This window comes from Stereum hirsutum, assembly GCF_000264905.1.
Source record: "Stereum hirsutum FP-91666 SS1 unplaced genomic scaffold STEHIscaffold_5, whole genome shotgun sequence".
NCBI lineage: Eukaryota > Fungi > Basidiomycota > Agaricomycetes > Russulales > Stereaceae > Stereum > Stereum hirsutum.
Window position 1 is genome coordinate 1,199,943 of NW_006763135.1, and position 20,735 is coordinate 1,220,677.

Consider the following 20,735-nt stretch of genomic DNA (forward strand, 5'->3'; position numbering starts at 1 on the left):
CTCACGCTTCTTCTCTTTTTTCTTCTCCTTTTCGCGCGCGCGCCGCTCGAGCTTGCGTTCCGCGAGGAACTCTGCCTTGCGAAGTTTTTTCTGAGCCTTTTTGGAGAGGGGCTGGGGCTCGGATCGAGTCTGATATTCGGGTTGAGGCTCGTCAGTGCCCGTTAAGGACTGTTGAGCATTATTTTGAGGCTGATTTTCGGCGGTAGGTGGTGCGTCCACGTCAGGGGTCGGCAACTGTGAATTTGTAGTCGCCGTTGCCATAGCCAAGTGAGTGTGCGAGTGGGTCGGGTAACGGATGTGAGCGTGGTGGTCAGCGAAAGAAGAAGAAAGATGGATCGCTGCTGGTGGCGGAAAGTGAAGGCGTTCGTGCCAGTGACCGTTATGACTCTGGTTAGTAAACGTCCTCGGATCTCGCCCCAATCTCCTTTCGTTCTGCTCACTGGGTCTTGCTCGCCCTCCCCCTTCGCCTTCGTTTTTTCTTTTCTTATTCGCCTTTTGTACAGTTTGTTGCACGTCTATCTGTCTTCAGCGCTAAGAACGGTTTCGCTCGATTTATCTCGACCACGACGAAGACGATGCCGATCGCACCGCTTCAGAAATTGACGGTCGACGCACTGACGGATCATACGGCCACCGTCATCTTTGTCCACGTTCGTTGCAATCTCAGCGATGCGCTCTGTGCCTTTTAACCTGTTCGATCCGTCTAGGGTCTCGGCGACACCGGCCACGGATGGAAGCCAGTGGCGAACATGTTCCAAGCCGACCCGGGTCTAAGCCATGTTAAATGGGTGCTTCCCCATTCGTGAGTATTGTCCGTCCATGCCTTGGCTCACCGTGTACTTACTGACATCCCCTCACTCAGACCTTCAATCCCAGTGACTGCAAACTCAGGGATCGTAATGCCCTCCTGGTATGCCTTGCTCACCCACAAGCCCCTATTGTAACCCCTCCTCCAGCTCCATTCAACCTCTCTCCTCCTCCCCGTGCCCGTATTAGGTTCGACATCATTTCTTTCGGATTCGACTGCGACGAAGACGAAGCCGGCATCCTACGCTCCGTACACCAAATCGACAAACTCATCACCGACGAAATCGACTCGGGCACTCCTGCTGAACGGATCGTCCTCGGTGGCTTCAGTATGGGCGCCGCCATGAGTCTCACCGTCGGTCTTTCGAACGAGAGGAGGTTGGCCGGGATCGCGTCGCTGAGCGGATGGCTGCTCATGAGGAGGACGTTCAAAGCCGTGAGTACTTACCAAACCCCTGCTTCCTGTCGCTTTGCTTTGCTTCTCCGTCGAGATTCGCGCCGTTGCCGTTGCGGATCGAGTACATAACCAAGAAGAGTGGATGTTCGTGTTCTGGACGTACGACGAACGCCGTCATAACACATGGCGCTCCTGATCCGCTGCGTCCCAACTTCTCTGCGTTCCTCGATTTCATGCCATGCTTATGCACAAATTATTTATACATCCACTCGTCAACTTGCCCCATCCGCATTTAGATGGCCGGCCGCCACGCGAAGGAGCTCCCGATCTTCTGGGGACACGGCACGCACGACCCGCTCGTCAAGTACCACCTCGGCGTCGAGTCCGTCGCCGCGTTCAGGTCGCAGATCGGGATCGGGACGGCGTCGCTCGATGCGCCGGATGCGGAGGGGTTGAAGGGCATCTCGTTCAATTCGTATAGTGGCCTGGGGCATTCGACGACGGATAAGGAGTTGGACGATTTGAGGGGGTGGTTGAAGAAGGTGTTGCCGCAGGAGCAATAACAGGTGTTTAGATACGGTTTGGAGGGGAGGGGGAGGGTGTGCTAGGTGGTTCTTGTCTTTTCTTCCTCACACACGGTAAGACTTGCAACGTTTGGGACACTGTCGTACGCGCAGTACTGGCTAACGTGTTCACACTTGTCTCAGCATTTGTATTCTGACCTCATATGATCATACACGTCAACTTAGTATTTCTTGTCCTTTTACAACTTTTGGAATGTCTTGGGAGATCGTCAGGAGAGGAAAGTCATCACGAGCAAAGACCTGACCAACACAGATCTTGTGCCAAGAGTGTCATTGGTCCGCGGAGTCCACGAACCGTGCTGGGTAACTTCTACTTCCCCACCTTGCCTTACTTCATCTCCCTTGCGCCGCCACAAAATAGTATGGATTAGAAGGCATCTACAGACGAAGACCAGAGATGTGACCGACTGCGCGTTCGACCAGTCCGAGGAGTCCCACGAACACGACGCGGAGGAGGACGGAGTCGCTGAATCAAGCCCATTTTTCAGATCAGAATAGTACACGGATTCCCAGAGGTAACAGTCTATTATCATCATTCTACCTTCCCGTGTAGATCTGATTTTCCTCCAACAATAGGTTGGCAGACTAGAGTGTTTATATCTATTTATCGCAGTGTCAGAGTCGCTATCTTGTGTTGTAGCCGCTGTGTCACCGCACACTACAGCATGAGCTAGAAGAGTTCTCACTTCTGCAGATTTCGTGACAAACGAAAACTGACTAGCAAGCGCCTGAGAGCCCGAGGAGTCTCACGAACATGCAGAAGTCTTCACGCCATCTGCAGCGTGGTCCACCTCACTAAACCTCGCGTCGGAACAACACCCAGAGTCACTCGATAAAGCCAGGCTTTTGTTCTCATTCCTCTGAACAACGCTGACTCTATGTTTTCCATGCCGACAGGCTAGGCATTTGTTCGTTGTAGATGCTTCATGGACACCGTTCTTCGAAACATGCCCGCTTGAGAACTTGAAACCCGCTCTTAGCTGCGGTCTAACAGCCTAGCACGAACCTCCCATCTCACTCCATACCGGTTTCATACCCCATCCTCACACACTTCATCTCCTCTCCGTCCATTCACATCTCCCCGTATTCGTGTTCGTCCATCCACATCCCACAGCACCCGCGACGTACAGCCCCGTTCCGCCAATAAAGTCTAATAATTGCCTCGCCGTTCGCACGTTAGTGAGAACATCCGACCATACACACTACGGAGAAGTTTGAAAGCTTTCAGACGGCCTTCATGAAGTTTCATACGCAGGCCTAAATGGCGCAAGGGTCCTCCCACGAAGAGGCTTTCCATCCCGCACAGGCTCTACACTGAGCGAGAGTCCTTGTCGTCGGTGCAACCGCGATTGCCTCAGGTTTTCGATTGTGATCGCTAAGCAAGTCTTAGAACCCCAAGAACCCAAGACCCAACCGTCTGGTCCGTCTCCATCTTCATCACTGCGATGACAGGCTGTGTGTAGTGGGGCGAGGGGTGGGATGGTATATAAGCTGGATCGTGGGGGAGGAGAGGAGGAGGTCCCGACCACGAGAGTTCCTGCCCAGACCTTTTTTCTTCATCCGCATCTTTTCATTCGTCCTTGCTGAACCACATACAGCTCTGCCTGGTGCCAAGCTATAATCCTTTGAAGTCGTCGAATCTAAAAAATGCGTTTTGTCACCGTCGCGTCTGCTCTCTTGTCTCTCGTGTCTGTCGCGGTCGCACAGAATCAGACTGTATGTCCCCCGGTCCCTCTCTTACTCTCAATTTTACCTGCACTTTCACTAGCTGTTTCGTTATCCTCGAGCGTGGTTTGCTTAACATGTTGCTTGTCTGTAGATATCGGTCAACGTCGGAGGCTCTAATGGAGACCCCGAGTTCATCTTCTCGCCTAACAACTTGAACGCTTCTGAGGGCTCCGTCATAACCTTCATGTTCACCGGAGTGTGCGTGTTCTCTTTTCTCCTGTAAAAGTTATATAATAGCCGTGCATGCCACTGATCTGTGTTATTTCGTGTGTAGGCCTGGGAACCACACGATCACTCAGTCGACTTTCGCCGCACCTTGCCAGACGATGTCCGGTGGGTTTGACTCTGGGTGCGTATTCCTGGCCTAACTCATGCCCTTCACCGCCGTGAGCTAATGATGACTGGTGGTTCTGGACAATGTGTACAGCTTCGTGTTGATTCCCAGTGAACCTAGCATCACGCCTACATTCAACTTGACCATCACGAACGGGTCCGTGCGTGAGTACAAGCTTCTTCTACGTTAGATATCGACGCTCTAGTCACACCAGGCTAAATTGTCCACAATTAATATAGCGATCTGGTTCCATTGCAAGCAGCTCGCACCCTCGCCGCACTGCAACGCCGGAATGGTTGGGTGGGTGCCTCTCAAAATCGCCGACCTCTATATTATTTTTAATAGGAAGGACTGATTCGAATGTATTGTCAGTGCTATCAACGCACCCACCTCCGGAGCGAACACTTTCCAAAACTTCGTCACAGCCGCTTCTCAATCTCAAGGTCTCCCAGGCGTACGTTCTCTCCTCCTTCATCCACCCCCCATCCACCCCTTCTACCCACCCATCTCACTAATTAATTCATGTTTTCTTTTCGTACAACAGCAAGATGAAGGCGGTCTCGTCGGTGTCGGCGCCTCGGCCTCTACTGGACCAGGACCCTTCACCGACAGCGACACCGGACTCGGCGTGCCCACCGGAGCCAGCGCCCCCGCTGCTGCTTCTGGCACATCTTCGGCGAGCGCTTCGGCTAGTGCTAGTGCTTCTGCGAGCGGTGCGGTCGAGATGATGAAGGTGTCGATGACTGGGTTGGTTGTGGCTTTGGGCGTCGTTGTTGGTTCCGTTATTGCTTGAGTCTGGTGGGAAGGCGCATAGACGAACAGTTACTTCGCTTCGGGTACGCGTTAGTTACATATTATCGATCTTGCTTCTTTCTTTATGGACATGGACGGTGTACTCTCTCTGGCAGTGTCTTAGTAGTAGGAACCTGTGACACTTCTCTAATACGACGACCTTGTTCCTTGTTCACCTGTTTTCACATCGAGATGCGCTCGACATGTGAGTTTGTCCAGTCTATATCCGCCACGCTGATTGCAAGGATAGACGACCCCAACGGATAAAAATAGCGATAGGACGATACAACAAGAAAGCTTGCAGAGCAGCACGTATGTAGTACATACACACTACTTCACCTCCAACGACACCGCAATACCCATCGACGCCAGCTCCGCACAGAGATACCTAAACACATACGGAACCGCGACAATATCCAGATCCCCTCCCTTCCCTCCGCCATTACTGCCCAACACATGCTGTGACGGAATCGCCACCCTCACATCGTTTTTACCCACCCGTTCCGGGTTTTGCCCCGTCACGAGCGCTTTCCTCTCACGCTCTTCTTCCTGCTCTGCCGCCGCTCGACAGACGCGACAGTATTCGCCTTGTGGGCCCGAAGGTTTTGGTGCGTGTGAGTGTGAGGAAGGACCACCGAGGACGATTTCGCCGAGCTGGACGTCATCGTAGCCGAGGGTGATGAGAGAACCGCAGGTTCTGCAGACCCAGGCGGTAGAGTAATCGGAGCAGTTCATGAGACGGTCTTGGAGGAGGAAGGAGGTGCCGTGGGCGATGAGAGCGTCACGTTCCATTTCACCGAAACGGATACCACCAGCCCGTTTACGTCCCTGAATGACAGACATCCCAAATAAAAGACGAGCATGTTTGAGTGAGTTTGAGTGAGTGAAGCTAAACGGAGGATCGGAAGGGCGGAGTGGTCGTGGATCTCATCTGGAGAAATAAACGACGAACCTTCACGGGCTGACGCGTTAACGGGTCGACGGGTCCAGTCGTCCGCACTTGGAACTTATCGAGAACCATGTGTCGGAGTCGCTGGTAATAGACCACTCCAAAGTAGATGTCGGCAGCGAACTCCTGGCCAGTTATTCCAGAGTACATTGGCTCGCTTCCATGGTAGTTGTACCCAGCGGCGAGTAGCTGCTTTCCGAAATAATCAATCGCCGTGTCCTGTTCCGAGAATCTGGTATCGAAACAACGTCATCAGGAAAGGTACGAGTGTGTGCATGGGCGTAAAGACCAAAAGAGCCAGGAGTAGAAAATGACGCACGTAAATGGCGTGGCGTCCTGCGCAAGGCCGTGCATCGCGCCTGCTTTTCCCGCCATGCTCTCCACCAACATGCCGATAGTCATACGACTAGGGAAGGCATGTGGGTTGATAATAACGTCTGGCTGCATACCGCTCTCACTGAACGGCATATCGATGGCCGGCCATTTTTGCGAGCAGACACCTTTTTGACCGTGTCGAGACGAGAATTTGTCGCCGATGACGGGGGACCGAGTGATCCGTAGCGTGATATGGATCTTCTGCAGCTCAGCATCACCAGCGTCGGAACCTGCAGGTTTGGAAATATTAGTTGAAGACTACGGCCTCGGAGATGCTATGTCACATACCCAGAAGTCGAACTTCTTCGATATACGCAACCTCATCACCCTTGTACTTCACAAACTTGGTTCGTCCACCAGTTGTATCGTCCGTGTATGCAGCGATGGGATCTCCGGGATTCAATCTCGCGCCAATATTAGGCAGCCCATCGAGATCAAGAAATTCAACACAGCTGTGTTTCTTATCCCCTTCCGTCTTGATTTCGTACCCCAGTCCGAAATGAAGCGTGGGAGCACTGGTCGCTTTGATTGCACCCTTCTGTTCCTTCAGGTCGATGATCTGCGACTTGTAGACCGTACCGTAGGCGAAGCCTCGTTCGTGTGCCGACTTGTTGAGGATCATGGCGTCCTCCATGTCATACCCAGTATAAGAGATAACGGCGACGATGGCGTTGGTTCCGTTCGGGAAGGAGTCCATGCCGTAAGTGTTATGAAGGGCTGGGCGCACGACCGGACTTTGTCCACTCTGAAGTCGATAGAGCTTGTTGTCTGTTCGATGCCTCAACGCCGTCGCTGGTGTGCCCATGGTTTGCTTACCCATCTAGGATAGTATGATGAGGAAAAGAGGGGAGGAATGAGTTTGAGTTTCTTACCTGACATTGATAGATATTACGGGGACTCTGTTGGGTGACAAGTGAGAAGACGGAGACAAAAAATATGGCAAAAGTAGTTTGCCGCACCTGATTGAAGTCAGAGAATGGAGTCATATTCGCCAGGATAGACAGGAAATTCGTAGGCGAATGTTCGACATGCGACGAAACGCTAGGTTCGATCTCTTCTGGCGTGACGGCGATATCCATGTAGACCTGCTCGAACGAGCCGACTTGATCGTCCCGTCCGTTGGGTAGATACTTCACCGGCCGCATCATGCGGGCGCGAGACGAAAAGAGGAACAGGCCAGGATACTGTCCTCCTTCCGAGGCAGGTACGAAACCAATCTCTAGGTCCAATGGAACATTATGCTTTCCCTCTGTCTTCCATATTCGTAGGTTCGTTGCGAGAGTTTTGGCGACGAAAGGTCTTGCCCAGCCGATGACGCGGCCGTCGAGCTGGACGCAAAGGTTTTTACTACCGTCAACGGAGGTGGAGAACGCTTGTGTCATGCCGTGTTCAATGAGGAGGGAGGGAAGATGAGCAACAGCGAGAGGAGCAGTGACGATGCGACAAGTGCGGGAAAGGTGGTTTAGGAGACCGCAGGGAGAACCATCGGGGGTGTGCACAGGACAAAGAAAGCCTAGAAAGTGGATGCATAGTCAATCTAACGTCGTGGGGAAGAAGCATATGACATACCCCATGCTTCAGGAAGCAGTTTTCGAACTGTAGTAGTTTTGAGCTCGGCGAAGAATGCTCCACGGTGGATACACCTAAAATGACTGATGTATCTATGCCAGTTGAGCTTTTCGGCGACGATGGTAAAGCCAGAAGCCTGTTGAAGATCCAGACCTGTGGGTGACACAAGGTTGCCAGTGGCTAGGAAGTTCGACATCTTGGCGCCGATGTCGAAGTTCACTTTATTGATAATTTTGGTGATGTAACGGTCTATATGTGGATTTCAAATTAGCGTGAAAAAGTATCTCGTTTGGTCAAAACGAACCATTCTGAAAGTCCACCGAAGAATCTCCTCTCCTCACGTCAAGAGCGACTTGAGTACGAATCTGGTTCAATGCATCCTCGAGCTTTTCTTTGATGATCATGCCATAGAGTTGACCAGGGAGAAGAACTTCTTGGTGCTGAGGAGAATCGGGGTTGTCGACACAGCATGACTTGGAGACGATTGAGTACAATTTGCGTAGCATAAACCTACAGATGAAATGAGAAACATCCTCTCCGGAATTAGTCCCATTACTTACAGAAGCATCCTAAACTTCTCTCGGACATCGTCCAAGTGCACAAGCACCAATTTGTGGATGATCCATGCGCCAATGGCTTGGTTATTCCAGTCCTCCGGCAATCCGAGTACGACCCTGAACTTGTCGCCTAGATAGTCTAAGCACTGATCCCCGGTGTACAGACTGTACATTTTGAAACTGCGTAGGAGCAATTCGACGCGGTCGGTAAGGAAGGTATTGTCGTAATCCTGCATCATGACGCCTTCAAAGATCTCCATGTCCGACGCACTGACCAAAGCTTTGAGAATAAGCATGATTGGGATGACATATTCTTGTTTCCTCCAGCTGAAGCGGAACATTGCGCTGCCATTGGACAGGTAGTGTAAGGTGTTGGTAACAGCGGTTTGGTCCGGACGGACGCAACGAATCTGAACGGCGTAGGGAGTGTATGATGGTCCCCGGCCGACGAACGAAGGTCGAGAAAGAGCAACGACATGATTTCGTCGGGGAAGAATGAGATATCGAATGAGACGTTCGTTTCCATTGATGACGAAGTATCCGCCAAACTCCTCTGGCTCTTCGTGGTGCTTGACAAGTTCAGCAGACGACATCGAGCGAAGATTACACCGAACGGACTATTGAAAAGTGTAAAGTCAATTTCCACGCGAAGAGCCACAGTAGTATATCCGAAAGCTCAAAAAAGGTGTTCTTACCCGAACCATGATAGGGACCAGGCCACAATCCCGTGTGAGCGTACGCGGTTGTGGGTCAGAGTCCAGTTTCCAACATATTTTGATCGTCATACGACCACGGTACGATGTCAGTCGTTCTCTAGCCTAGTGTTTCAGGTCAGCGGCGGGAAATTCAGTGCTAGTTAGTGATTTAGGTCTTAGTGTGGCGTCGTGCGGTAGAAGGTACACACCTCGGTCGGAAATACCTTACGCTCCGTTGCTTGCCTGTCCTTGTCCGGAACCATCGGCCTCGCAATAGACACCTGTTCGATCCATACTTGGTTCCCGCATTGGAAAAGAGGAATGCGACAAAGCAGAGAAAGGCCGCTCACTGCTCATACGGTTACCCCATGAACCGGCTGCTGCTTTTGATGGATCTCGGTCAAACATGACCCGTTCTCCGATATCTTTCAGTCCCAAAGACAGAAGTCCATGGCCGTTACCGTCTCCCCAAGGCAAGCCTGAGTCGTCGAAGAGAGCATTGAAGGATTCGATGTGGGGTGCAACGAACTCCTGAAGGATAGGAACGGTATTGGATTTCGAAGGCGGCCTTCTGAAAGTCTTCTCCCGCTCGACGGTATTGAATGTATTCTTGTACGTAGATGTAGAGGGACCAGAGCCGTCGGGCATGGTGAATGATGCTGGACAAGCGAACCGTCGAGTGAGCAGGGAGTAAAGACAGGTAAAGACCGCCCTCGCCACACTCAAGTTTTTCGAAAATGTGGATTACGTAAGTAACGCGTTCGAACGCGTTTCAAACTCCGCTGGTCGGCAGCGTTCAACGATCTGCCCGCGCTCGTTGTCCGAGACAACATCCATCCCAATCCTTCCTCTTTCCCTCATGTTCGGAGCATCGTGGGGCAACCCACAGCAGAATCAACAGCAACCACAACAGCCACAGCAGCAGCAAACAGGTCTCTTTGGGCAGCCCGCTACTGCTGGGTTCGGAGCCGCTGGAGGAGGTGCGTACAATTGCTCACTTCGACTCGTCAAGACACGCGTATAAAACATCGCTCTTGCCGCGCAGCGTTCGGCGCAGGTGGGGCTTTTGGTCAACCACCACAACAACAACAGCAACAGCAAGCCCCTAATCCCATGTTTGGAGGCATTGGAGCGTCTACATCGACGGGCACAACCGGTGGGTTTGGTGCGTTCTCTCCCTTGTTCTCCTGTAATGGCCTTACTGACTTTTTCATCAGGTACCGGCGCATTTGGAGCTCCTGCAAATACTGGCGCTTCTGCATTCGGTGCGCCAAAACCTGCGACAGGATTTGGGGCCTTCGGTGGTGGTACTAGTGGTGGGGCTGGGGCGTTTGGCAGCGGCGGTGGTGGCACGTTTGGTGCCAACACCAACACGCAGCCTACCGGAGGAGGGCTTTTTGGACAGACCAACACCAACACAGGGAACGTGTTTGGCTCAGCAGGCGGATTGTTTGGGAATAAGCCAGCCGGAGCGTCTGCGTTTGGTTCACCAGGTGTGTATCTCTTCCATCAAGTCACTGCCATCAGCTCACCATTGGATTCAGGAGCAAATCCTCAGACTGGACAGTACGATGGTGTTCCTCCCGTTACGAGTGGTTCATCGAATCCCCCGTATCAGGTCTTCACCGAGAAGGATGGCGTAAATTCATCCGTGACTCTGCAGTATCAGAGCATCTCATGCATGCCACAGTATCGCGGCACATCATTCGAAGTGAGTCACTCTTACTGATCCAGTGTCTATCGTCCAACGCTGGACTGAGATAGGTGCTCAGCATCGGCTCCTTTCCGACTCGTGAAGACGATGGACGCACCACGTCACACCTGATCTAACATGATTTTGCATCGAACCAGGAACTCCGCGTACAAGACTATGCCCAAGGACGGAAAACAGCGGGCGCTGGCGTCGGAGCCTTTGGCCAGACTACCCCCTCCGGATTTGGCGCACCACAACAGCCAGCGACAGGTCTGTTCGGACAACCTGCTCAGAATCCCCAGCAACCTGCGGCTCCTGCCTTCGGTGCCTTCGGATCTACAGCTCCTTCAAACCCAGGCGGCGCATTCGGCTCGTTTGGCCAACCCAACCCAGCACCAGCTGCCGGTGCGAGCGGCTTCGGCGCGTTTGGCCAACCACAGCAGCAGCAGCAGCAGCCCCCACAACAACCCGCCTCGAGCTTCGGTGCGTTCGGCCAACCCCAGCAGCAGCAGCAGCAGCAGCAACAACAACAACAACAGCAACCTACTGCGAGCTTGTTCGGTGGCTCGTTCGGGGCAAATACCAACCAAAATCAGCAGAAGCCTTTTGGTGCCTTCGGTAAGATCATAATAAGGAGTTATATGTTGTACTGGCTGACCTCTATTGGCAGGATCTACCGGTACGAACACCAATGCTTTCGGTGGTGGTGGCGGCGGCTTGTTCGGCCAGAATACCCAACAGCAGCAACAACAACAACAACAGCCGGCCCCTACCACCGGTTTGTTTGGTCAACCTCAACAGACCACATCGACGTTCGGTAGTGCGTTCGGTAAGCTATCGTCCAATCATTCTTTTTCTTCGTGAACTAATAAATTCTGTCGTTCTGAATAGGAGCCAACAACAATGCTCCCAAGCCTGGTCTGTTCGGCCAGCCTGCTCAGAACACACAACCGTCTACTGGCTTCGGTGGTGGACTGTTCGGGAACACTCAGAATCAACAGAATCAACAGCAGCAGCCGCAGCAGCCTGCCGGTGGACTGTTTGGCGGGGGGTCAGCGTTTGGCCAGAATCCCCAGCAACAACAAAACCAACCCGCCCAGGGCGGAGGATGTACGTGTTTCCATCATTTATTTGTCGAGCAATACTGACGATCCACTTCGCAGTGTTTGGAAACTCTCAACCCACCCAGCAGCCCCAAGCGGGTGGCGGTTTGTTCGGCAACACCGGTGGAAGTCTGTTCGGTAACAACCAGCAACAGCAGCAGCAGCAGCAGCAGCAACCTGCTCAGAACAACTTTGGACTATTCGGTCAGAACAAGCCGGCCGCACCTGCGACAGGTGGGGGCCTCTTCGGCGGGGGATTCGGCCAGTCGACCACCAACACCAACCCTGCCCCTCAACAACAATCCACTGGGCTCTTCGGTAACTCTCTGGGCCAGTCGACGAATCAATCGACAGGCCTATTTGGCGGTGGCCTTTTCGGCGCGAAACCCGCGACTCAAACGCAACCACAATCACAACCACTAGGCGGTTCGCTATTCGGGAATTCGCTGGGTGTCTCCGCTCTCAATCCTCCCTCGGTTGGTGCTGGTGGTCAGGGTAGTCTCCAGGCGTCCATTGCGCAGCCTCAGTCCGCCAACTTGCCGATTTTCACCATGCTTCCCGCTACGGCCCCGAGCCTGCAACTCTCTCATTTGACTAGGAAGAAGACGCCATTCGACATACCAAACCGAGTACTGCCACCAAGGCCGCTCTCGTATGTACCCGGCGCCACAAAACTACGTGGCTATACCTCTATGTCCTCGAAGCCGGTATCTACCAATGGTTTCAATGGATCAAACAGCATTTTCGGGACATCTACTAGCGGGAAATCCGGATCCCTTGGCCTGAGCACGATGAACGGGCGTGCAGACGGGGCCGGTGCCAGCTCTGTGTTAGGCTCAGGGTCGCGCCGTAGCGTAAAGAAACTCATACTCGACAGGAAGGTCGACCCATCCGACTTGATGCGTCGTTCCAGCACGCCAGTATCCACCAGACCATCCAGCAAACCAACTTTCGTACCCGCTCTGGTTCACGCTGCCCTTCAACACGAGGCTCTGTCCACTCCTCCACCCGCTGCCACTCCTCCGCCTGCGACTCGTGGCAAAGGAACCCGTTTGATCGCGGACAATGTTACAGCGCCGCAGAACAGCGAGCCTCAGGAGGGCGAGTACTGGACGAGCCCACCCATTGACGTGCTCCAGGGCATGGGCCACCCCGAGCTCAGCGCGGTCTCCAATTTCGTCGTTGGGCGTGTCGGGTTCGGAGAGGTCCACTTCCTGGAACCCGTCGACCTCACGGCGTTTGGGAAGCTCAGCGATCTACTCGGGGATCAGGTTCGCTTCGATCCCATGGAATGCAGCGTCTATCCAGACACGAACGATGTCGACAAGCCACCTGTCGGCTCTGGTCTTAACGTGCCTACCAGGATCATGCTCTTCCGTTGTTGGCCAACAAACAAAGCCACTCGTGAGCCGATCAAGGACGAGTCGCATCCTGCGATGGCGAGGTACGTGAAGATGCTCAGCCATATGAAGGGCACGAACTTTGAGAGCTACGACGCGGAGAAAGGTACATGGACCTTTACTGTGGAACACTTTTGACGGAATATGATCATGTTGGTTTTTGGCAGCGATGATAGTGTTCTTCTTGTTTCTTTCTCGTCCCCTTTTTTCCTCGCAGTCGTTGTGGATGTGATTGTGATCTACTGCTCGTCACTTGCTTTGTTTCATATTCGCTTGTCTGTCATGTAATCGCCGCGGTATGGTCTATGCACAATTCAATATATTTTGGAAGCAGCGAACTCGAGAAGCATCTAAGCATAAGAGTAGTTTGCATATTGTCCAGGAAGGAAAGGTTCGTATATATACACAATAAGTACAACAAGAAAGTCCCGAGGAGAAATCGAAAGCCCCAACGGCGTTGAGCGTGTTCGTACGTTCGTTAATCATTCTAAAAGTCGCTAACGCTACCAAAGCAAAAGTCGATCAGTACTCCGACAAGCTTCGTGCTCTACACGATGAAGAAGTGTAAAAACTCACCTTCCCTTCACCTCCACGCAGAGATGCGCTCCGCATTCCCGGAGTCATCCCTGCATTCCCATTCAAAGCATCCCTTGCGCCGGCAGTGGCATGCGACCTCACTGTCCTCGCCGTTCCCGCCGAACTAGACGAAGGCAATGGTACCCTCGCCGCCGCAACCGATGTCGTCGTACCAGGCGTCCCGGGCAACCTTGCCCCTCCCGCAATCGGCGAACTTGGGTATTGAAGGCCTGGAGGCAAGTCTGCAACCGCGTAAGCCTGCCTCTTAGGCGTTTTCGCACCCTTGGAAGAAGAGGATGATTTCTTGCTCCTTGTTTTGCTGGAAGCAGTGGTCGGGGCACGACGAGCGTGGTGGGAGGGAGGAGGCGTGGTAAGAGTATCGTCGGAGCTTGCGATATCAGATCGAACGGCTATATCTTCGGAGTCGGACGAGCTTGGCTCGGGTCGTCCAAGGAGGCTCGGGGCAGGTACGACGACTGAGGATCTGGCGGTCGAGCTCGTAGATGGAACAGTCGGGTCAGATTCAAGCCGTGATTTGTTTCTCCTCGAACGGGTGCCCTGACCTGGTATATCGACATTTTCGCCTGGTATGACGGGCGCTGTAGGGTATGCCAGCGCTACTGGGGCTGTTGGAAACGCGACAGGGACTTGTGGCGTGCCCCAGCTGTTTTCGGACTGAGACTGATAGAGGGGTGACATCCCAGGCAAGTTGGTGGCGTTGGCCCTAGGTGAGTGTTGGGAGGGCGACGGGGCGCTGGGCATTGTTCCTCCGATCGGTATGAAACCAGGCGGCAGTTGCCCGTCTGCGGGCAAGGGTCGAGGTTCGGTGGATGGCGAGTAGGTGGAGTAAGACATGTGCGGGGCAGGACTTTTATCTACGGATGGCGTTTGACGGGGTGGTGCTGGATCGGGAGGTAAAGGCATTCGTGCAGCAGTCTCGGGGGTAAGGAATTCGCCCGTAAACGGAACAGGCGTTTGCTGTGGCGTCTGTGAAGAAGGGCGAGACTATAAATCGCAAATACCACGCAATCAGTTCTACCGCTTGTAAAAAGCCTAGGGCATTGAATGCCAATGTGTAGCTTACCGGCGGCTGAATTGTGATGTCCGGAACAGACGATGAACTTTTGCGGCGTAAGGTGCCGGAAGAACCTAACGGCGTCCGGGAAGGCGTCTCACTCTTGCGTGAAGAACTGGTAGAAGACATGCTTGGGCGACGATATATATGGTGGCTGTCTCGATCGTCAGAGTTTGCGAAAGTCGGTTGAGCTACTTGCGGAACCGGGACGTTCATCGGGACGGGATTAGGACTACCACGGCCTGACTGTAAGAAAGAGAAAAGAATGTTAAAAAGACCCAAATGTAGGATCAAAACTCTATACACGTACGCCTTGGGGTGCCACAGACCCTGGGCGAGAACTTGAGATGCTGCGAGTTCCGTACGCAGGGGTTGTATGGCTACTCATAGCCTCCGGAATAGGGCTTAGATGACTTCCACGCATCTGACTAGAAGAAGTCCCATAAGGCTCGCTAACCAACTCGAACTGAGAGATAGTGGTTGACCCTTGGCTCTCAGGGGAAGAGACGCGCGCAGGCCGGTGCTGACGGTGCTGGCGGTGTTCGCGACGAGCCTGTGGGTGTTGTTCAGGTGGGATAAAATAAGTTGAGGATCTACGAGATGCCGGATTGGGAACCATGAGTGGAGGGTCTTCCTCTGGGACAAGAGGACGGAGGGCTTCAGGCGTGGGAGGTGCCACCTGCATCTCGTGTGGTGGAGGAAGTCGAATTTGGCTGTCCTCATCGACACGGGGAATCCAGTTGTCAGGGGGGATCGCGTTTGCCGGGTGTCGGACCGGAGACATTATATTGTGTACCGGAGTAGGTTGTCTAGATGGCTGTTCGACAACGATTATCGGAGCGCGAGAAGAGCGGGGAGAGTCGTGAGGTGGCGGAGGTGGAGGACTAGGTGGTGTGGCGCGTTGTGGAGGAGGTGGTGGTGGTGGAAAATTGATCATGTCTTCTTCAATGGGAGTAAGGCCCTGATCTTCCTCTGGCTGGTCGATAGGTGGCTCATAGGGGGGTTCCTCTTCTAGCTGTTCGTCGTCCGCATAGACGGGACGACTGGTATCGCTCCGCGCCTGCTCATACCCCGCATAGCGTCCTGTGGTGAATCCAAGTTGTTGTCCTCTCGTGAGACCTTCCTGAAGGCCCAACCTCCTACCTTCCTCCCTGGCCAAGTCAATAAGTCTCTCCTCCTTGATTTGCCTAGCCGTGGTACGTGCTCTTGCTGCGCTGGCCTCAGCATCGAAGCGCTGCTCCTCGATAGAGTTCAATACCTCCTGGGCTCTATAGATCTCTTTCTGGGCATACTCGAGCTGAATCTTGTATAGTCGTAACTCTTCCGTTGCCCTTGCGGCGTCCTGTAGTGCGGCCACTCTGGCTTCATCTGCAGATTTGAATCGGAAGAGAGCCTCTCTGGCCCGTCTCTCGTTCTCATCTGCGCGCTGAGACTCTTCCTTCAACTGCTCAGTCACAGTGAGGACCATCTTCCGAAGCTCGTTTGCTTCACGCTCTCCGTTGACCAGCAAGCGTGCGAGGTCACGGCTAGAGGTCACATGAAGGTCCTTAGATTGAATGTCTGAAGAAGAACGTCGAGCCTTTCGTTGTCTGTCCACTGCTTCTCGACGAGTCGCGTGAGAGATGAGAGGTGATAGCGGAGGTGACTCGGAGTCCATCGTTCGAGATGAATCTAAATGTAGCTGTAAGCAGACCGTGGTTGCGCACACAATGAGTTTAAATGACACACCAAGTAGGTAGGTGCAGTGCTGATCGAGATATTAGGTCTGTTATAGAACATAAGTATCGATGAGAATACACATTGTCAGTAGGCCAGAATTTCGTACGTCGGCGTTGTTCAGCAAGGAAATCGATTATCCGGTCTCGTCTTCGGGTACCTCACAAGTCAATAGGTATAATACAGGTAAGAGTAACGAAGCTAGCCGAGGACAAAGCGAAAGATACCCCAACAACGAAGGCGTTTGGACAAGCGCTCTACGCGAAAGCCAGAGACGCGGTGGAAGGAGATGAACAGGAAATGAACGAGGCAGTCTCGTGAGCGCGTGGGATAGTGTGGCACGAGTTCGATTGACGGAAGCAATCCCAGTATTGTGGCGACTCGGACACCGTTGTTTTCCATACCCCCTCTTACTGAGAGACGGCAGGCATCGCGTCTATACACCGATACCGGCCTTCAGCAGACTTCAACGTGAGAGGCGTCTTGAGCCTTGGAGCCAAGGTAGTGTGCTTGAAGTGCCATTGACGATTTCTCTCATTATACTCCAAGATCGAGGACGCTGACTGATCTTTCGTGACATACGGAACTACATATATTTGTTGTGCTGTGAACTTCCATGGTCCTGTCTTGGGAGGTCCAAGAAGCGCATGGACATACGTACCGGGTTTGTGATTAATTCGCTCAGTTTTGTTTAGCGTACAATGTATACTTCACCGGTAGATTCACCTGCCGTTGATGCATATGCTGAGGGGTGGCTGACTGATAGACATGTCGCAAGGTTTCAGACATCGGGGTGCAGGTGTAGATCAACCCTCTTATAACGCAGATGTCTCCATTTCGTTTGGTTGTGTTTGCCGTTTTCATTTCTTTTTGAGGTGCTTTCTTGAGGTTCGAACTAAAATAGTCAGGTATTGCCATTCTGGCCAGTGCGCTAACGCACTTTGAAGGCATCGACGTTTATCCTGCAATTAAAGGTTAGTGCTTTCAAGCGACGACGGCGGTTAACCATTTTGGCCGTAAAGATTGCCCTCTTTTGGTGAGACCAGTCTGAGTTTCACACTGATCATCTCGCTTCTGTAGGCCGACTGTCCGATATATTTATTGACAAACGGGGCGTAGCTCCGGTAGGTCTTGTCACTTGAACACTTTTGCCTGAATTCACCATGTCTGAGACAATAGACCTTATATGTTTCAAGTTTACTTGAAACTCGTTGGCGGAAGATCTGTCCGATCCGCCAATGAGATTTCGCGAAAAGTTCCAAGTTTTCACTAACATATAAGCCCTAATATCGTCTCGCGGTTCTCCAGGACCGCCCTTGGTTCTTTTCCTTGCCCTGGCAATTGACACTGATATGCCGGTGATCTGAACACCAACGGGGAAACGAGATGAGATATGGCTCATACTCAGAACACTTGAGATTTTCCCTCGACCCTTACCTCGTGGCATAGTAGTCAGGCCCGGGGCATGGTCATCATACTTATAAGGTGCAGGAGAGGTTCAGGACTGGCGAAGGGAGCAGGGTTGCCTCTCGGTATGTTCTTCAGCTTCAGGGTAAAGGAGTGTGGCGATCATGAGCGCATAAGATCTTATAAGTATGTGATCTAGACGGATATTCGAACCTTGAGCGAGATTCCATGTACACTATGCATATTTATATCAGAATTCAGATATTTCACGGCTCGACTTAGGCTGAGTACTGCACAGGGTGCTCCGGCTCTGTTTATCCAACCCGAACTATGAGGCAATATCGAATTCATAGTGAGCAGCTGGATTCGAAGGCAACCTTGGAGAAGAGGCTAGTATACGGAGACATAGTGGAGTTTTTCCATGTTTTATGATTCATCTGCATAACCGCTTCTCGAAGTCCATAGGACAACATTTTGACAACCGGTGGGGGACCATCACACCATCATGTACCCATTTTCGTGAGAGCTAGATAAAACCGAGCGTTAGTGAGCAGTACAAAACCACGGTGACGAGGACGAGGACGAGGACGAGACGAGGACGCAAATGCTCAGGGGCAGGCCCATCACAGGAACAGACGTTTCTTGCCGCGGCGGCATTCATTAATCATCGGCCGGCAAGTAACGAAGTCGAATCGGGCACGAGCTTGAGTTGCCGGCGCTCGTCCGTGTCTGTTCGATATTGGACCCGCCGAATAAAAATGAGACGTACTAAGCTATACTCATGTTCTGTAGCCCAAATGAAAGTTGCAGTGGCAGCATCAGCACCGGAATCGGTCGAGTGGTTTGTTGTAGTGTACTTATCTGTGACACGGTCGAACATTGCACTACGAGAGGACTAGTTCCGATAGGACAAGTGCTGTGCTCATAAAAGATGCGAGCTCAACACAGAAGGGGCTGTTGCATTCTCGGGTAAGGCTTTCGCGACTGCGAAGCATCATGCGAACACGTAATACACGAGTGGCGATCTAACCTACTTCGATCACTAGCAATCACTAGTATTCGTACTGCCATTATCCCCTGCCAACAAATTGTGTCTCGCATCCGCGTCAGATGTCTTATATAGCCCATGCAAGGTGTTACGACCATGTCAACTTACGGTCTGGGTTTGAGAATCGACACATCTGCGCTCGGTCGTGTACCAGCCAAAATATTGCCAGCTTGAGGCGAGCGGCATTTCGGTGCTTTGCGTTCTCAACTTCCATCAATTGCGAGTCGGGAGCCGTCCGCGGTCCAGCTCAGGCACGATAACGCGCCGATCGAGCGGACAAGATATCACCTGGTGCGTGATATTCGTAATTTTGTGGTGCACTCGATAAGGTGCGGTCACGATTTGAGCGCACTCCTTCATCTTGAGGATATCATATAGTGGTCCGTGTATATCAGTCGGACAGGCGCGGTTCACGCAAGAAATTGGTGCTAGAAAGGTAGCGCGACTATACTTTCAAAGGGAGACCGATACTGACAGGCAACTGATCCATGTTGAGGCAGGTCGAACAGCCTGCTCGTCCGTGCCTCGACTCGTGAGTACAGAGGCATTCAATGATTCATTCATCGTGACATCCATCAGATCGTTGCGACTGAGTGTGGAACCCTGTGGAACCTCGGTATTTCGCCCAGTCATTTCTCCCGGCGGCAAGCCACGAAGCGAATTGAAAAGCCGTTGACCACAGCACCGTACTTGAACGGAAGCAAACCGGGGAAGGGGGAGGGGCTTTCGGAGAATCCCGAACGTACAAGCCTGTGGCCGGGCGGCCATGTACATATCTCTGCCGAACCATTTTGCTGCGATAGTAGATGTAAGTTTGAGTCCAACATGCATCTATTTATTGTCAGAATTAGGTGTCAATTACGTGGAGAGCTACTGACCGGGAGTTGATCCGCGCCGTCCCAACCCAAATCTGATGTGCGGGCGTGAGAAAAAGAATGGGCAGAAATGGGGTGGTGGACGAGAAATAGAACGCGGGAGCTAGCGAGACGAGAGTTTAGCGAAGTTGATGGAAGGAGATATTGGCTCTGAAGATCAGGAGAAGCCCCAGCACTCCCCGCCAGGCCGCCGGTTGCTCCATGGTTTATATCACAAAGTGAGAGTCCGACTACGGCATCAGTCCCGAGCCCGCAGATACATAACCAGGCGTCTTTCCCTCCCTTTGCTGAACGCCTACCCCCAGCGTCCCTGAGTTGTCCTCTAGACCCAAGCGCCGTTACAAAAACCGTTCAGACCTTCAAGTCACAGCTCTGGCCCTGCTCTCTTCAACGTTATCATGTCCTCCTCCTCCCGTTCCACCTCGCCTAGTTCGAATGTCAGACCCCTCCCCCTCACATCGCACCGTAGACAGTCATCCACCAATGCAACTGATGATTCACCTCTGCCACACTCGCCCACGCCATCAAACCTAGGCGGGTCACCTACGCCTAGCTCCGGCACGAGCAGTACACCCGGCACAAAAAAGCGTCATGTCTGCTCAGCCTGCCAAAAATCATTTACCACAAGTGGTCATCTCTCGCGGCACACACGCGTGCACACGGGAGAGCGTAACCACAAATGTCCTTTCCCTGGCTGCGAGACGCGTTGCTCGAGGCAAGACAATCTTCAACAACAGTGAGTGCCCGTTTTCAGTGTCGCGTCTCAGAGAATTGCTTCCGTGCGCAGGAAAGAATGGCGACTTTCCTGTTTGGTCATATTTAACCTTTCGAGCTTGTTCTGACATCCGTATTTTCATTGTTCCTCTCGTCACAGCTACCGCATTCACCTTTCTCCTGGCTCTCGTCGTACATCGGGTTCGTCAACTCGCTCCGCACTAGCGCGCGCGCAAGGCCCAGACGGCAACGGTGTCAAGAAGCGAGGCTCAAAGTATGCCGTCTTCACTCCCCCTCCTCCGCCTGAGTCCCCTCCATCTACGCCGCCGCCCCTAGAGCAG

General features: G+C 52.8%; 6 protein-coding genes across 6 annotated transcripts; 4 read left to right on the top strand and 2 right to left on the bottom strand.

Moving 5' to 3' along the window:
• Positions 1-575: 575 nt before the first annotated feature.
• STEHIDRAFT_55249 (Phospholipase/carboxylesterase) lies at positions 576-1,767 on the top strand (the record flags this gene model as incomplete). The annotated part of the gene is made up of 5 exons (XM_007302321.1): positions 576-650; positions 708-802; positions 863-910; positions 997-1,243; positions 1,501-1,767. 5 exons carry the CDS (start codon positions 576-578, stop codon positions 1,765-1,767), a joined length of 732 nt encoding a protein of 243 aa, XP_007302383.1.
• A 1,648-nt stretch (positions 1,768-3,415) lies between these two features.
• Positions 3,416-4,643, top strand: STEHIDRAFT_95035 (uncharacterized protein; the record flags this gene model as incomplete). The annotated part of the gene is made up of 7 exons (XM_007302723.1): positions 3,416-3,504; positions 3,608-3,714; positions 3,791-3,865; positions 3,944-4,014; positions 4,090-4,150; positions 4,223-4,304; positions 4,395-4,643. The coding sequence occupies exons 1-7, from the start codon at positions 3,436-3,438 to the stop codon at positions 4,641-4,643; spliced, it is 714 nt and encodes a 237-aa protein (XP_007302785.1). The 5' UTR covers positions 3,416-3,435.
• A 250-nt stretch (positions 4,644-4,893) lies between these two features.
• STEHIDRAFT_167454 (DNA-directed RNA polymerase I polypeptide 2) lies at positions 4,894-9,457 on the bottom strand. Its single transcript, XM_007302724.1, has 12 exons — positions 9,138-9,457; positions 8,997-9,082; positions 8,788-8,910; positions 8,096-8,709; positions 7,840-8,045; positions 7,536-7,784; positions 6,926-7,479; positions 6,839-6,865; positions 6,255-6,786; positions 5,911-6,196; positions 5,595-5,823; positions 4,894-5,470 (listed from the first exon to the last, which is right to left on the bottom strand). The coding sequence occupies exons 1-12, from the start codon at positions 9,433-9,435 to the stop codon at positions 4,973-4,975; spliced, it is 3,702 nt and encodes a 1,233-aa protein (XP_007302786.1). The 5' UTR covers positions 9,436-9,457; the 3' UTR covers positions 4,894-4,972.
• Positions 9,458-9,646: 189 nt separating this feature from the next.
• STEHIDRAFT_167455 (uncharacterized protein) lies at positions 9,647-13,317 on the top strand (the record flags this gene model as incomplete). The annotated part of the gene is made up of 8 exons (XM_007302725.1): positions 9,647-9,767; positions 9,833-9,952; positions 10,005-10,280; positions 10,332-10,498; positions 10,639-11,098; positions 11,151-11,309; positions 11,372-11,590; positions 11,644-13,317. 8 exons carry the CDS (start codon positions 9,647-9,649, stop codon positions 13,119-13,121), a joined length of 3,000 nt encoding a protein of 999 aa, XP_007302787.1. The 3' UTR covers positions 13,122-13,317.
• Positions 13,318-13,470: 153 nt separating this feature from the next.
• STEHIDRAFT_138546 (uncharacterized protein) lies at positions 13,471-16,583 on the bottom strand (the record flags this gene model as incomplete). The annotated part of the gene is made up of 6 exons (XM_007302726.1): positions 16,460-16,583; positions 16,363-16,399; positions 14,945-16,305; positions 14,644-14,880; positions 13,560-14,564; positions 13,471-13,530 (listed from the first exon to the last, which is right to left on the bottom strand). The coding sequence occupies exons 3-6, from the start codon at positions 16,289-16,291 to the stop codon at positions 13,471-13,473; spliced, it is 2,649 nt and encodes an 882-aa protein (XP_007302788.1). The 5' UTR covers positions 16,292-16,305; positions 16,363-16,399; positions 16,460-16,583.
• Positions 16,584-20,078: 3,495 nt separating this feature from the next.
• STEHIDRAFT_53975 (uncharacterized protein) lies at positions 20,079-20,420 on the top strand (the record flags this gene model as incomplete). The annotated part of the gene is made up of 1 exon (XM_007302229.1): positions 20,079-20,420. One exon carries the CDS (start codon positions 20,079-20,081, stop codon positions 20,418-20,420), a length of 342 nt encoding a protein of 113 aa, XP_007302291.1.
• Positions 20,421-20,735: the final 315 nt, after the last annotated feature.

What these genes read in the sequence shown, in the direction of transcription:
- STEHIDRAFT_167454 (XM_007302724.1), bottom strand. Translation starts at nt 9,435, where the DNA reads ATGCCCGACGGCTCTGGTCCCTCTACATCTACGTACAAGAATACATTC. An exon ending in GAGAAGTTTAGGATGCTTCT is followed by an intron (nt 8,046 to 8,095) that starts GTAAGTAATGGG and finishes TTTCATCTGTAG; the next exon opens with GTTTATGCTACGCAAATTGT. An exon ending in TTCGGTGGACTTTCAGAATG is followed by an intron (nt 7,785 to 7,839) that starts GTTCGTTTTGAC and finishes ATCCACATATAG; the next exon opens with ACCGTTACATCACCAAAATT.